Raw genomic sequence first — 17,292 nt, 5'->3', positions numbered from 1 at the left:
ATAATTTAATTACTGATGTCCATGTAAGCGTATTCATTGTCATGAGGCTTCGAGAGAGATTCTGCCTGATTTTAACACAGAGTTTCCCCCCCCCTCTCTCTCTCTTTGCACCACTGTGAAGACACCTACCTGTACCCTAGTTTCCAGGGGAACATGTCAGATAACGACACTGCCAGACTGGGCCTGGATTTTCAGAGGATGCTGCGGATTAACCACATGGTCTACATTGCTGCGAGGTACGTCGTGTCAGTTCAATCACACGCTTACACTGCAAACACACACACACCAACACAACCACACACATTTTAGAGACTTGAGATGCAGCATCGACCGGGAGCTCCAGATCCAAGCACACCAGTGCTGTTTCTCCAGATGCCCGCAGAGATAAGACCCCACACGCTAATGATAAGGGTCGTGTGATTGGGCCAATCAGTCTCATTCAGAGCAGGATTGCAGACTGATGACACTTCACTCTCTGCCTCTTCAGCACTGTCCCTCAACCTGCTTCAATTCAGCACAAGGTGTTATTGCCACTGTATTGTTATTTACTGAAAGAAAAGAAGCCCAGATTCTCAAGTACTCTTAAAAATAAAGGCACCAGGAAGATACATAAAGGGGTTTTACATTTAAAGGGACATGGACAAACAGTGTATTTTTCAGTTTTTTCACACACATTTTACTAGGATATAATAAATGATGTATGGGCTATTTTGAGCTGAAACTTCACAAAGATATTCTGGAGAAACCAGAGATGTATTTTTCCAAGACCAAGACCTGTGACAACACATACACTTAAAGAGCCCCTATTATGCATTATAAAAGGTGATATATTCACCAGCCACTTTATTAGGTACACCTTACTAGTACTTTGTTGGACCCCATTTTGCCTTCAGAACTGCCTTAATTCTTCGTGGCATAGGTTCAACAAGGTACTGGAAATATTCCTCAGAGATTTTGGTCATATTGAAATGATAGCATCATGCAGTTGCTGCAGATTTTGTCAGCTGCACATCCATCATGAGAATCTCATGTTTCACCACATCCCAAAGGTGCTCAATGGATTGAGATCTGGTGACTGTGGAGGCCATTTGAGCACATTGAACTCACTGTCATGTTCAAACAACCAGTCTGAGATGATTCGTGCTTTATGACATGCCTTTTTATCTGGCTGGAAGTAGCCATCAGAAGATGGGTACACTGTGGTCATAAAGGGATAGACATGTTCAGCAACAATACTCTGTGGCTGTGGTGTTGACATGATGCTCAAATGGTCCCAAAGTGAGCCAAGGAAACATCCCCCACACCATTACACCACCACCACCAGCCTAAACCATTGATTCAGGGCAGGATGGATCCATGCTTTCATGATGTTGGTACCGAATTCTAACCCTACCATCCGAATGTCGCAGCAGAAAGTTTTTCCAATCATCAAATGTCCGGTTTTTGGTGAGAATGTGTGCATTCTAGCATCAGTTTCCTGTTATTAACTGACAGGAGAGGCATGCGGTGTGGTTTTCTGCTGCTGTAATCCATCCACCTCAAGGTTCAACGTGTTGTGGATTCAGAGATGCTCTTCTGCACACCTCAGATCAGCCAGAACCAGTCTGGCCATTCTCCTCTGACCTCTGGCATCATCAAGGCATTTGCGCCCACATAACTGCCACTCACTGGATATTTTCTGTTTTTCTGACCATTCCCTGTAAACCCTAGAGATGGTTGTGCATGAAAATCCCAGTAGATTAAAAGTTTCTGAAATACTCAAACCAGCCCATCTGGCACCAACAACCATGCCCCATTCAAAGTCACTTAAATCACCTTTCTTCCCCATTCTGATGCTCAGTTTAAACTGCTGCAGATCATCCTGACCATGTCTAAATACATAAATGCATTAAGTTGCTGCCATGTGATTGGCTGATTAGAAATTTGCATTAACAAGCAGTTGGACAGGAGTACCTAATATAGTGGCCGGAGAGTGAATTTGGTTTTGGGGGTCTTCAACAACAGGCTAATGCAAGGTAAAAAGAAAAAAAAAATGTCATTGTCTTGTAATAAGCATTTTTTTTTTACCTATTCATCCCAATGACTCCCACATGATTTGTTCAGTGATTTGTTTGTTCCAAACCTCTCCTTAGCGTGAGGCTAATCTGCAGTGCACTCAATGTACACAATGACATCACCTACATACTATGTACTGTGTAATATGCACACAATGACATCACCTATATACTATATAACTGCAGGTCAACTATGCTTATATATAATAACTTTAACTGTTAAAAACTATTAGTTACTAGTTAATTTTTTAGCAACTAATAAAGTTATGGCATCTAACAGCTTAACTTTTCTCATTTTGATTGTAATACAATAATGTGCAAAACCTTTTCTAAAGCTGCTTTGATATAATAATTATTATGAATTGAATTATTTTTCCTCTAATGAAAATAAGAGGAAAGAATATATTCCTTTTTAAAGGATCCTCGTGGAACCATCAGTGCTAATAAAGAACTTTCATTTTGTGAATTTAAAACTAATAATGTCATTTCTGTCTCTCTCTTTCTGTCTCTGTAGAGATCACGTTTTTGCCATTAACCTCAGTGCTTCATTGGAGCGCATCGTCCCCCAACAGGTGAGCTCACCTTTTCTTAACTTGCTGTTTCAGTCATCTCTAATGTTTTTTTTCCTCCACTTAGATCAGCACTGCGGTGTTAGAATAGACCCTTTTATTCGTCTTTGGGGAAGGTCCATTCAAAAATCTCATTTTTCAAATGAGCAATTCTCTTTATGGTGGCTTTAAAAGACGCATATTCTACACTTTTATGGCATTGTCTATTTTCCCCGAGGTCCACTTGAAATGTTAGTCAAGGTCTCTTACATTAAAAAAACACTGTGATTTAGTTATACACAAGCATTTTCTGCCTTCCGTGTGCCACTTGGAATGAAGTGTACCGTTATACTCTAGACTCTAGAGTGAGATTTTTTTTATTAATGAAATGTATTATGGCTAGCCAAGCTCAGTGTATGTGAAATGAGTTATAACATTTACTGAAAACCTGAAGCCTGAATTTATGGGTGGTTCTCAAAACAACCTGAAATGTGTAACCATACCGCTTTCAAACATTTAACAGCATTTTGCAGTGCATCGTGTTTTGTTTTAATGCGTTTTCATGTAAGCCATAAAATATTTAAAAAAATTAAGCTAAAATTGTATTAATTGTCTACATATTTCCTTTAAAGTTATTATTTTGTCCTACCACAATACTACATACTTTTTGTTGTTGTTAATGGTTCCATGATTAGCTTTGAAATGTGCATTAATGTGTGACAAATTTTCAACTGAAACATGAAGACATGGTGAGGCATAGAGTCCCTTTAAGGCAAGTCATTTCACTTAGCGGCCATCTTTAAAACGCCACTCGGGTGATTTGCTCAGACATTCTGTCTTAATGGGGAAACATTAAATTCTCCAAAATTGCTTGCCTTACGATTCAATTTGATATTAGGAATCACCAATAAAATTAAACAACAATCGTGTCTTTAGTTTTATTTCTAAACATTCTAATCACACGAAATCTGCAGAAACTCACTGCTGGTCCAAGCCCCTTCTCCGGAGATTCGTCAGTCTATAGCAATCGCTGATTGGCTCCTGTACTAGTAGGCGGGACTTCATGTTGACTGTTACACTTTTCCCCATTCAAAACTATAGACCATTTCAATGTGGTCATGTCATTGACCCATGAACATTTCCTGCTTGTTGTCAAACTATTTCATAACTGTAACAAAAGGCAATTCAGTAATAACTTAATGTTAAAACAGCTATCATAACATTATCATTATGTGGCTCTTTTTGGATTCTTAGAAGCTGTAGAAATTAAAAATGTAAAACAGGAAACACGTTGGGACTATTGTTTTTGTTCACATCCCTCAAAATGGTCTATATGAGTGACAGTCTGGTGTATTCTATAGTCTTTGTTAAAGGTAGCTCCTTCCCTTAAAAAAACAGCCAATAGCACTTTGTTTTATTATAGTTCTATCAATGAGGGAGGTCAAGCTCATCAAATAAAAAACAAAGTGGAAGTCTCATAAAGGGGGTGGGGCATGTCGGATAAAGCGTATTTGATTGGTCAAAAGATTTGATGAGAAACTGAAGTATGAATTGACGTCAAACAAATAAAAAACAATAAACTTAATTTCAATAATTTTAATTTTAATCTATTTTACTTGCTTTTAAGGTCTACTACGTTTAACTAATTCTGCTATTGATCAGTGCCACCTTCTGAACTGGTCATTTAAAAAATGTGATCTAATAGAAATGAAAAACAACATCTGGGAGTCATTTACCCTTATTGTCAGGTGGCATCTTGTGCCATTTAAATGGAGCCTCGTCATCACAAAAGTGATTTTTTTTTTTTCTTTTTATCCAATATAGACCATTTTAAGGCATCCAAACAAATACAATGGTCCCAATGCATTTCCTGTTCTACATTTTTAATCTCTATAGTTTCTGAGAATCCAAAAAGGTCCACATAATGATAAGTAATGTTATGATGGCTGTTTTAACATAAAGTTATGATTAAATTGCCTCTTGTTACAGTTATGAAATAGTTTGATAACAAGCAGGAAATGTTCATGGGCCAATGACATGAACACATTGAAATGGTCTACATTACCAACTCAAACAAATGTACTGTAATTCACCAAAATGTTTGACAGACATGCATACTGTCCCGCTAACACATTGATTGAAAAACTGGCACAAAGGGAAAATAAAGTGGCATTTTGAAATGACAGAAAAACACATACCATGGTAAATACTACACAATACAAACTAACTAAATGAAACGCTTTTATTTTTTGGAAATAGCATGACTTAACGTTACATATCTGTTAAGTTTCATGCCAGTAATACGGTTTGCTCTATAATGCAGTGACCTATATTGAAGTGCTGCTGAGTACAGTCAAAGTCCCTTTAAGGCAAGTCATTTCACTCAGCAGCCATCCTTGAAATGCCTCTCGGGCATTATGCTCGGGCATTCTGTCTAAATGAAGAGTCATAAAAATCTCCAAAATTGCTTGACAAGCTTATGATTAAATATCATTTTAGGAATCAGCAATAAAATTAAGCAACATCTGTCTCATAAGTTTCGTTTCTAAACATCCAAATCACACAAAGTCTGCAGAAACTCACGTCCGGTCCGAGCCCCTGCCCCGGAGTATGGTCAGTCTGGGATTGGCTCCAGTACTAGCGGGAGGGGCTTTATTCACCATATTGACTTTAACCGTTACGTTTCCCCTTTCAAAAAGATACGAGTGGCATGTCTAGTGTATTCTATAGTCTTTGGTAGAGTACAGCAGACAGGTCAGGAACACTGACGCTGTATTTCAGCATCTGATCTGACAGCAGACGCTGAATTAGGAGAACAGACGGAAGTATAAAAGCTTTAACACACATCTTTCAAAAAAACACTCCATAAGCCACTCAAAATAGTATTGTCAACCATTTTCGGATCAAGATTTACCAGTTGTTAATGCTGTAAATGGAAATTCTAAGCATCCTACCAGAAGACACTGGTCACTATAGCACCCTCCATGCTGCAACAAAAAAAAAGTTCTATATCGCGCCAACTGATGGATTAGCATTTTTATTCATTACATGAATAATGTTTCTTACAATAAGTATTTAGTGAATATACTATAGACTAAGTTAAAATGTCACTAACGTTATCAGTTGAAGCCTAAAGTGCCGATGAGGTCTTAAAATGTATGGAAAGAGTCTTAAAAAGGTCTTAAAAGGTATTGAATTTCACTCTCTGAATCCTGTATATACCTTGGATGTTTATATGTTCTTTTTGTAACACTAGCATACTAGCTTATAGATGTCCCTAAGACTGACGTACTGATACTAAACATCTTAAAAACATTGTTTTGATCTCACGAAGACTTTTACGTTTTTATAAACAGGCCATTTTTGAGATCTGAATGCGAGAATTTCAAACAGTTTGTTGATGTTTTCCTTCATGTTGTTGTTAACAGCAGTGTTATTGTTTATGAAGCGGTCTGCTTATGGAGAGATTGCTCAGTCTTTCTTCTTGTTATCCTTTGGGTGTCTCTGACATTAATATCTCAACTGCTGAGAGTAAGATGTCACTGCAGCAAATAGTTGTGTTAGCGAGAGTGTTGTTTTTAGCTTGTCATGGTATGTGTGTGTGTGTGTGGTTGGGGGTAGGTGAGGGGGTGTTGATTGCCTGCTGTTCCTGTTGGGTGGGCTGACATGGGGCGGCTCAGTAAATCTCTGCAATACAGCCTGACCTAATGACACCAGCAAGCACCCAGACACACATACACACGCAATCCTGAAAAAGGCTTGTTAACAACCTGAGGGATCTTTTTTTCCCCCCTCCTTGTTGCTCAGTCCTCCATGTCTGTCTCTCTTTCCTATTTTTTATGTTTGTTTTGTGTGATGCTTATTGAAGTAAATGAGATTTCCCCATTGAAGCTGTTGAGAATATTGATGAGCCTATGATTGTTTGTTTGTGTGGCAGAAACTGACATGGAAGACAAAAGATGTGGAGAAATGCACAGTCAGGGGGAAAAACAGCGTGAGTATACAGCTCTTTCATTCCTCTTTCACTTTCTTCCTGTAATTGTGTGATAGAAGTCAGTAACTATTGCATTTGGTGGTTATTAGTCTCGCGTAACCAGATTTCCATCTCAACGGCAGGTCTGGTTGTTGGAAGAGACGGTCTGACTGGCATATAAATTGACCAATTTATCATTTATCATTCAGATTGTAGCTGTCTCTATGAATGGATTGGTAGTAAATATTGGAAAAGAAGTGGTAGAATGCTATTCAACTGTAAATGCACTGATTATTTCAAGGAAATCATTTTAAAAACAAATCCAATAGTAATTTTCATGCCGTGTTAAATGTGAAGCTCTCCAAAGTTAAAAAGATTCAAATGCACAAGAAAAAAAATGATTGATTATCAACAATTCCAGTTCATTTCTGTAACAGATATATGTAGATTCGTAATTAGGGATGCAACGATTAACCGATTTCACTATTAACCGTGCTTTAATTCATCACGGTTAATTAATCGTAAAAGCTTCTCATGGAACAAAACTTCTGCAAATAAACAAAATTACATCAACTGTGCGCTAGTTAAAGTTTCCAAGCTTGTTCACCGAGGCTAAAACCCTAGAACACTGGATCAACTATGGCTTAGGCTATTAACTAAGAGCTGTTTACATATTTCGTCTTTTGCACGCGTAAGTTCGTTATTTCCAATGGAGGTGCGCAGCTTGGAATTGACCGTGTGCGCAGCGCAATGCACTTACGCTTTCCAGGCACTCCTAGTTGAAAGAATGCTGCGAGTCACATGACAAGAACTGGATCAATCAGCTTCATGCTTTCTATGGAATATACACATTTCTGCTCCAAAGAAAAAAAATCAAAGGGAAAAATATCAAACAATTTTGTAATCTAGTTGATCAAAAGTGCCTTTCAGACAGAGGTTCAGCAGCCTTTGACTACATTTTTTCTCTTTAAAAGGGAAATTCTTTGCTAATATGTTGCTTAGAATTATTTATTTTCAGTCTAAAATTGTTACTTATCTTTAAATGCCAAAAAAAAATTTCACTTACTTTCAAGTCCAATTTTTAAATGGACTATTGTTTGTTTTTGATATTATTTTGTGCTTTATTATTTGGTTACTGAGCAGCAGTAAATAATACTTTAAAATATAAGTTTTCATGTGATTCTCTAAACAAGTACAGTAGTGTTTTGAAATTAATGGAGGCATAATAATCATGATAACTGTGATTATTCGTACAAACTAAAATGTATAATCGTTGCATCTCTATTCGTAACACATTCGCATAATGAAAGTCTATGGTCTTCAGTGGTTGTCAGGGAACAATGTTCCCTTTGACCTGGCCTCAAACTCTTCCCAACCTCAACAAGAAACTATTTGTTGTTGATAGGAAACATTTATTCTGGCATAACCTCTGCACTTTTGCAAAACCTCCCACTGTAACTGACTGTTTTGTGTTTTTCAGTCAAAATTCAGTCAATAACAGCTGTATTCTTGATTATTCTCGCAGATAAAAGAACACAAATTGACACTTGAAACTCAATTTTCATACATTTTTTGAGTTTAAAACAATGCGTTTCTATTTAATGATTACATTCGTTAGTAGTTTTTGTACTCTTTTAGAGGCACTTTTACATCAGCTGAATAATTATAACTGGTATAAATGTATACACTGTATGAATGGTTATACAATAAATATTAGAAAATAGGGCTGTCCCGATCAGGTTTTTTACCCTCGAGTCTGAGTTAGTCATCTGATTTTGAATATCTACCCGATCTGATACTTCTGTAATACATTAAAAAAAAAAAAAAAAAAGAGCAAAGAAACGGATCCATTTTTTATTTGATTCACCTTATTTTAACATTCAACAACTCTAATAACAAACAGAGCACTTTTGTGAGGTAGCTTGTACAATCAAGTAATAAATAACATAAATTCTACACTTTTGGACTTTAGTGCAATTTGAGCACAGTAAAACCCAATAAATGAAGAGAACTCAAACTAACTGAGTACTGTAAAACCCAATAAGTTAAGGCAACTCACACCGTTTGAGGAAACAGATTGCTACAAACCATTTGAGTTTAAAAAAAAACTAATTTATATGAGTACTGTGAACTTACTCCATTTAAGTTAATGAGGTATTTAATGAACTCTTTACCTTCAAAACTGAGTTCAAAACTTTCAGTAAATTTTGAGTTAACAACACTCATTTCATTTGATAAAGTTGACTGTTGGGTTTTACAGTGTGTGTGTATATATATATATATATATATATATATATATATATATATATACAGACAGACATACATGCATTCATACATACATACATACATACAGACATACATATATATTCGAGCCCTGATCAAGAGGTAAAATCCGATTCTGATTGAGTCTGAAACTGTGTGTTTGGGCCTGATCACATCATTGGATCTGGACATCCGTATTAGAAAATAATGGGAAATATGAATAGATTTTGTAATTAGGTTGAAAAAATCTTTAGGAGAGTTTGTTTAAGTACAATGCCTGGAAATGGCAAAAACTTCTGACTTCCTGTTGAATTTTGGATTTCACTCCAAGAGAATTTTTTTGTGTTTGCCAATTTTTGTATGTGTGCGAGAAAATGTAACGCTACGGTTACTAAAGTAACCCTTCGTTCCCCGAGGGGGGGAACGGAAATGCTATGTGGAAACTTCCACTATGGGGATTTCGTCAGAATCCAATCATCTGAAAGAGTATAAAAACGGGCCAATGAAATGCCAATGAGTTGGCAGCGTCAGCGTGCACAGCTGGCGTCAATGACAATCAGTCATGCTATAAAGACGCAGCCAGTGCCATGCTCGACATCCTTTTCTAGCTGAAGAGACTTTCACGCTCAACAGCTAAGGGACAATCGTTGTGGCGAAGGAACATAGCATTTCCGTTCCCCCCCTCGGGGAACGAAGGGTTACTTTAGTAACCGTAGCGTTCCCCTTCGGATGGGGAACTCCAATGCTATGTGGAAACTTCCACTATGGGGAAATCTATGGAAAACGCCACAACGAAAGAACCTTACTGCGCCCCTGGCGAAGGGTGTGCCACGCAGTAGAGCAAGCGCACCTACAACGCCCCGAGACACAGTCTTCCAACGTGTCCCCTGGCCCTCACTTACCTGTTCAGAAACGGTTATATTTTTCGGGGAGTCGCAATAACCCTGTAAAAAGGTTTTGATACGACAGTACGTTGGGAAAGCGTTCAGTCCCGATAGGGAGGACGCTGCGGAGCTCACCTGCTACCCAGAGGGGAGACCTGGTGACAATCTATGGACCAGCCCAGAGATGGGGGGGTCCTAGCATAAGGATGGTTAGCGGGGAGGGAAGACACGAGCCTGCCCTAAAAGGGGGGACTATACCGTGGCTGTGTGAACGTATGGGATCGCCAGCGGGGATCACACATAGCAGGCACCTATACCCAGAACGCGGGCTGACCAGCGGGCATGCCGACAACGTAACGGGCCAACACCTGACTCCTCCGCTGAGTCAGGTGCTGGGGGCCTCGGAGGAACTCTGCAGGGTTCGCCAAAGAAATGGGGAACTAAACTGACAAAGCTGAAAAAGCGCACGTATCTCCGGGTTAGGGAGAGTGGCGCAGCAAGCGTGTTTCGACACCTCAACCGAATCGTTTCCTCAATCACCAAGGGTTGCCTAATACCCTTGAGGAAACCGGCTCCACTCGCAGATTGTAACCTTGCAAATGTATTGGGTGTCACCCAACCCGTAGCTCTACAAATGTCTGTCAGAGAGGCGCCGCGTGCTAACGCCCAGGAGGATGCGATGCTCCGTAATGGAGTGCGCTCTCACCCCCGGGGGACACGGCTCACCCTGGCCCAAAGGCGAGGGAGATGGCATCCACTACCCAGTGGGCCAACCTCTGTTTAGATACGGCACTTCCCATCTGCCGACCACTGTAATGGACAAAGAGCTGGTCAGAGGATCTAAGGCTCTGAGTGTGGTCCACATATATTCGCAAAGCGCGAACAGGACACAACAATGAAAGGGCTGGGTCTGCCTCCTCCGCGGGCAGCGCTTGCAGGCTCACTACCTGATTGTTAAACGGCGTGGTAGGAACCTTGGGCACAGAGCCGGGCCGGGGTCTCAGGACAACGTGAGAGTAGGCCGGCCCGAATTCTAGGCACGAGTCACTGACCGAAAATGCCTCCAGGTACCTAACCCTCTTAACCGATGCCAACACGACCAGCAGAGCTGTCTTCAAGGACAGAAATCTCAAGGATACTGAGTCGAGTGGTTCGAAGGGATCCCCACGTAGGCTCGTAGCACTACCGCGAGATCTCAAGAGGGTATGAGAGGGGGGCGGGGGAAAACATCCGCCTCGCACCTCTGAGGAACTGGATGATGAGGTTATGCCTCCCCACGGTGCCGCCATCCACGCATCATGATGAGCGGAGATGGTGGCCACGTAAACCCTCAGTGTGGAGCGCGACAGCCTTCGCTCCACCTGTCCTGAAGGAAAGAAAGCACAACACTGATCTGGCAAGATCGGGGGGTCTTCTCGGCGAGAAGCGCACCACTCAGTGAATAGACTCCACTCCAGGGCGTAGGCATGCCTCGTAGAGGGTGCACTAGCCTGAGTGATGGTATTAACCACCGCCACCGGTAGGTTACCTAAGTCTTCCTCGTCGCGTCTTATGGACCCCACGTGGAGGTTCCACAGAACTAAGCGAGGGTGCCAGATGGTGCCCTGTCCCTGAGAGAGTAGGTCCTCTCTCAAAGGGACTCGCCAGGGGGGGCGTCGCGAGGAGGGAGAGTTCTGATATCCAGGTCCGGTTGGGCCAGGGGCGCAACTAGCAAGACCTGCCCCTCGTCCTCCCTGACCTTGCACAGAAACTGCGCGAGTAGGCTCACTGGGGGGAGTGCATACTTACGCATGACTCGGGGTGGAGTCGCCATTCTCCCGGGGAAGGAGCTGCCGTGAGAGCCTGTTGGCCGCACGGTTGAGCCCATCCGGGGTGTGAATAGCAAGCAGCGACTTCAGCCGCGTATGACTCCAGAGGAGCAGACGGCGAGCGAGCTGAGACATGCAACGGGAGCGTATACCCCCCATCCGGATGGAATACGCTACCGCGGCCATGCTGTCCGTCCTGACCAGCATGTGTTGCCCCCTCAGCACCGGTAAAAAGCGGCGCAGAGCGAGAAACACTGCCAACAGCTCTAGGCAGTTGATATGCCAATGCAGCTGGGTTCCCCTCCACAGGTCCGCAGCAGCATGCCCGCTACACACGGCCCCCCCACCCCATACTGGAGGCATCTGCCGAAACGACAGCCTGCCTGGACGCCTGACCTAGGGGCACACTGGCCCGTAGGAAGGAGGGGTCCTTTCCAGGGGGTGCGGGTGCGGTGACACAGCGCAGTGACAGTCACTCGGTGTGGGCCCGCGTGCCATGCGCGTCTGGGGACCCGATCGTTAAGCCAATGCTGTAGTGGTCTCATATGGAGCAATCCGAGCGGCGTGGCCGCGGCTACGGATGCCATATGCCCCAGGAGCCTCTGAAATAATTTCAGGGGGACCACTTTTTTTCCTGTCAAACTCTCTCAGACAGTTCAGCATTACCTCGGCGCGCTCTCGTGAGAGGCGCGCCTCCATAGTGATCGAGTCCAGCTCCAACCCGAGAAAGGAGATGCTCTGCACGGGGGCGAGCTTGCTCTTTTCTCGGTTGACCTGAAACCCCAACGGGCGGAGATGCCGGAGCACCTTGTCTCTGTGCATAATCAATTGCTCCCGAGAGTGGGCTAAAAATCAGCCAGTCATCGAAATAATTGAGCGTGCGGATGCCGGCGAGCCGAAGGGGCGCGAGGGCACCCCCCGCGAGCTTGGTGAAAACTCGCGGAGACAGAGAGAGCCCGAAGGGGAGGACCGTGTATTGCCACGCTCGACCTTCAAACGCAAACCGCAGAAACTGCCGGTGGCGTGGAAGTGTGGAGATATGAAAATACGCGTCCTTCAGATCTATTGCTGCAAACCAATCCTGAGGACGAACGCATCGCGTGATGCGCATCTGCGTAAGCATTCCGAAGCGCAGCCTGTGAAGGCAGCGGTTCAAAATGTGCAGATATAGGATTAGCCATAGCCCACCGCTTTTTTTTTTTTTTTTTTTTTTTGGGGCACGATGAAGTGCGGGCTGTAAAACCCGCGCTCCATCTCGGCTGGAGGGCCGGCTCGATTGCATCCTTCGCCAGGAGGACAGCAATCTCCTCTCGCAAGACAGGGGCGGACGCAGGACTGACCCTGGTCGCCCGTGAACCTGGGAGGCCGTTTAGCGAACTGAATCGCATAGCCGAGTCTGGTCGTATGGATGAGCCATTGCGATGGGCTGGCCCGCGCTAACCAGGCAGGCAGAGCCCCCGCAAATGGTCCCACCCGCACGATCGCTGACGTGCCAGCGGCGGGGCAGCGTGGAGTGAGTGGGCTCATCCGGGGAGCGCTGGGGTCCCACAGGAGAGCAGGAGAGGAGATGTTCTCGTCTCGCACTCAAACTCCAGGAGAGGGGCTGGGAGTGGAGAGAAAGGAGACCGTTCTCTCGTGCTCCATGAGCCATTGGCGAAATGCACCGATCCTGCGAGCTGGAAGGCATAGCGTCCCAGACTGGCAGTGTTCGGGCTGTCACATCCGGAGGAGGGGAAAAGTGCTCTTTCACTGAGGATTTTGATGGCGTTTTTTTTTTTTTTTTTTTTACGCCTTTAAATAACGTGCCCCGCCCTCCAGCGGGGAAAGAGCAAATTCCCTCCTCCCCAGATGGCCCGCCTCAGGGACGCTTCGCGGTCCGTTTTACCGAACTTAGCGGCGCCCTGGGCGGGGGACGCTGGTTGCCGGCGCGATGCTCGGCGCAGCCGCGTGGCCGGAGGCGCAGGCGGGGGCGGCGAAGCAAAGCTGCGGGCGGGCGTCCTCGGCGAAAAAGCAGTGGATGTGGATGGCTCGGCGGGGGGGAGCGGTCATACAATCCCGCCGATAGAGACCTCGCCCATCGCCTCCGACTGCTCTATCACCGGCGTGAATTCCTGGGCGAATTCACCGCCAGTGTCGCCGAACAGGCCAGCCTGGGATATGGGTGAGTTAAGAAAGCGAACTTTGTCAACGTCACGCACATCACCAGGTTTAGCCTGAGGTGGCATTCCTGGATCACGGATGTGATCATCGTCCTTCCCAGGGCACACACAGCCGACTTTTTTTTTTTTTTTTTTTTTGTAAGAGCATAGTCGGTTGCGGTGCGGAGCGCATGCTCAGTCCTGGGTCAGAACCATCCTCGCGCAGCCGGGCCAGCGCCTGCGCTTGGTAGCGCTGGTAGGTGGCCATAGCGTGCATGGTGAGGGGGAAGGCGCACGCAGCACACTGCGTGAGCCTACTGTGCCCATCCAGGAAGAAGGGGATGGGGAGGCTTAGAAGGTCTCGCCTTCATCCTCCACATCACACCCCTCTAATCGGTCCGGCCGCGGAGCTGGGGGATAAACCATCTCCAGAGCCGCGGCCGAAGCAGCCTGGGGAAGCACAGCCGCAAAGTCTGCTTCTGGATTCGACGCCGCGCTCAAAGTCCCGGAGGGAGCGAGCGGGTTCGAATCCTCGTCAGACCTTGACAGCCCAACCTCCAAGGATGGTGAGGATGGAAGCGCACGCAGATCGGGCAGAAAAAAGTGCCCTCAGGACAGCGTGAGCTTACTGTGCACTTCCGGGAAGAAGGGGACGGGAGGCTTTGAAGGTCTTGCCTCCTTATATCCTCCACATACACCCATCTAGTCGGTCCGGCCGCGGGGCTGGGGGATAAACCATCACCAGACCCACGGCCGAAGCAGCCCGAGAAAGCACGGCCATCACGTCTGCTTTTTAGATGCTAACGCCGCGCTCTCCTCCCCGGAGGGAGGGAGCGAGCGGGCTCGCATCCTCATCAGACAATGACAGCCCATCCTCCGATGCAGCGATGGACATCTGACCCCCGGTGTCATCAGGTGAGAGAACGACCATCCAAGGACGGAGCGCTTCTCTTCACCTGAAGCTTGGATGGAGCGCGTGGAGGAGCGAGAGGTCCACGGCCCGGGGGCGGCGGATTTACTCTCACTGAAACCCTCAGATCTGCCCGAGTGCCAACCGCAGTGCGGGGGACAACTGGGGTGGGTGGCTCTTTTGCAAGAGCGAGCCGCGATCTTAACTGCGCAACAGACATGACATCAGTGATGGCATGCACTGCCCGCGAGCACCGCATTAACATGCTGGACCCCCAGACATGAAACGCTGTGCTCGTGCCCATCATCCGGGGATAGGAAACCACCGCATCCAGAAACGCACGGTCGGAGTGACGTCTTGAAAAAGACGCGCTGCACGACCGTGTTGCTCTTTTAGGAAAGCTTTTTTCCTATATACAAACCGCTCTTGGAGGACCGGACCCAAAGGACGCCAGGCAAGGGAGAAATACCCAGCTCGACCATCTGCCACTGCGTATACGCGCTCTGGACCGGGAGAAGCTGCTTCTCGATCTCTCTCTGTAGACACAGGTTGGAGATACCCTCAAAGACTCTCTCAGAAGCTTCGTGAAAGGCTCTGAAAGCGAAAGGATGTCGAGCATGGCACTGGCTGCGTCTTTATAGCATGACTGATTGTCATTGACGCCAGCTGTGCACGCTGACGCTGCCAACTCATTGGCATTTCATTGGCCCGTTTTTATACTCTTTCAGATGATTGGATTCTGACGAAATCCCCATAGTGGAAGTTTCCACATAGCATTGGAGTTCCCCATCCGAAGGGGAACTCATGTTACACGTTATTAACTGTTCATACTGTAGGTGGTGCTGTCAAGCTATTTTGTCACACCCACTTCCGAAACCCATATCAAATGTAAATTAATCAGTATTTTAATTATAATCTTATAGTTAAGATGACACACATTAAAACTGATGTCGTAAAATTCCAAAAATTGTGCTATGTTACCAGACATTTATTTTCATTTTTAGACAAGACAATATCAGTGTTTTAATTCCAGAGTAGTTTAGAAACCTTGCTTGGAAGAATAGAACATGTTTTAATCACATAATAAACCTTAAAAAGGCTTTATTTTAGGTTTTGCCATTTTATCTTCTCTTTATTTAAATGTTACCGACTTGTACTATAGGCAGTTCTTACTGTACATTTACTGTCATAACACAAAAATGATTCTCTTCCAAAGTTTTAACTGTGTAAATTCATATTAAAAAATAATCTATATACCTTATCCTTCCTAATGGTTATCAAGGCAGCCAATCAGATTAGAGCAGGCAGATCAGCAAGGCGCATTCCAGTTTAATGATCAGTACCCACCAAGTGGTCAGTAAACGGTCTGAGACTAAGTGCTTCTCTGCAGGTGGCATATACATGCAGATATGCGAACAGAACACACACAGGCTTTATAATATCATTATTGATTGAAGACTGAGTCGCAGTGAGCGAGTCAGATCCTGGAGCTCAGCATAGGGATTATGGTAATTTGTGTTTGTGAAAGTGAAGGAAAAAGAGAGAGGCAGAAATGATGCTCTCTGTAAGCCGGAAGATGAGTCAGTGTGTGTGTGTGTATACTTGTGTGTGTCTGTTAAATATAGTGAGAGTAAAAGCCAGTGTCTTGTCTTTCACAGGATGAGTGTTACAACTACATCAAAGTGCTGGTGCCACGTAACGATGAAACCCTCTTTGCGTGTGGAACCAATGCGTTCAACCCCACCTGTCGCAACTACAAGGTATGAGAAGTCTATTTCTGTCACACAAGCACTTAAAACCTCCTACAGATGCACAGATTTCTAAAGCTTCCCTCTTAAGAATCAGAACTGGCAGTCTACATGCACTGGTTTACCTCAATTTGTCAGCATTCAAGTAATTTGGATTTTAAGGTCTGCGCAAAAAAACGTATTTATATTGCATTCTTTTTTTATAGCGATGAACTCCTATTCGTTTATATTGTGCTCTTGTCATACTGTTTACATCTAGAGGTCTGTGTTCTCTCACCGGTGTGGCTGTTGGCTAAACTAAGAATTTTTCTGCACTTGCAAGGACCAATGCTAACACTTGTTAGTTGGGTATTAACGTGTTCTTAAACTTAAGTATGTAAAAAATAAGACATTTGACATAAAAATTTATAGATTTGTGACTAATATGTTTTGAGGATTGGCTGCTATAGTTTTATTCAAATGATTGATTTCTAATTTGAACTGATGACCTTCACAGCCAATCACAGTCATTTTTGTTGAGCGGTCAAATGTTAGCAGAATGTTTTAAAATTTCAGTACTATTTGGTACCGAATTCGATTTCTTTTGACAGCACTAGGCGTGTTTTGACGATTGGCTACTATAATTTTGCTCAAATGTTTGATTACCGTTGTGTTGTCAAAAGTATCGAATTCGGTACCAATTGGTACTAAAATTTTAAAAACGTCCATTTGCTGCTAATTTGACCTGATGACCTTCACAGTCACAGTCATTTCTGTTGAGCACATGAACATAACAGCCAATCAGCTGTGTTTAAGAACGTACTCAACATTGCTTAAATTTTGGGGGTATGTTTTTATAATTTCAGTACTGATTAGTACTGAACTCTCTATACTTTTGACAACACTAGGTGTGTTTTGAGGATTGACTGCTTTTTATTTTCAAATGGTTAATTACAGTAGGGTTGTCAAAAGTATCGAGTTCGGTACC

At 44.1% G+C, this 17,292-nt stretch overlaps 1 protein-coding gene across 5 annotated transcripts in view; it reads left to right on the top strand.

Moving 5' to 3' along the window:
• sema6e (sema domain, transmembrane domain (TM), and cytoplasmic domain, (semaphorin) 6E) overlaps window positions 1-17,292 on the top strand; it is a 295,663-nt gene that overhangs the window by 191,716 nt on the left and 86,655 nt on the right. For all 5 annotated transcript variants that reach the window (XM_056475016.1, XM_056475017.1, XM_056475013.1 and 2 more), the window contains 4 exons: window positions 122-236; window positions 2,569-2,626; window positions 6,540-6,596; window positions 16,236-16,337. In XM_056475016.1, coding sequence (XP_056330991.1) covers window positions 122-236; window positions 2,569-2,626; window positions 6,540-6,596; window positions 16,236-16,337 — 332 coding nt within the window. The remainder of the gene's footprint in view (window positions 1-121; window positions 237-2,568; window positions 2,627-6,539; window positions 6,597-16,235; window positions 16,338-17,292) is intronic.

The sequence above is a fragment of the Danio aesculapii genome, chromosome 16 (genome assembly GCF_903798145.1).
Source record: "Danio aesculapii chromosome 16, fDanAes4.1, whole genome shotgun sequence".
Lineage (NCBI taxonomy): Eukaryota > Metazoa > Chordata > Actinopteri > Cypriniformes > Danionidae > Danio > Danio aesculapii.
Note: the sequence above shows the minus strand (reverse complement) of the source record. Positions and strands in the feature narration are given on the sequence as shown.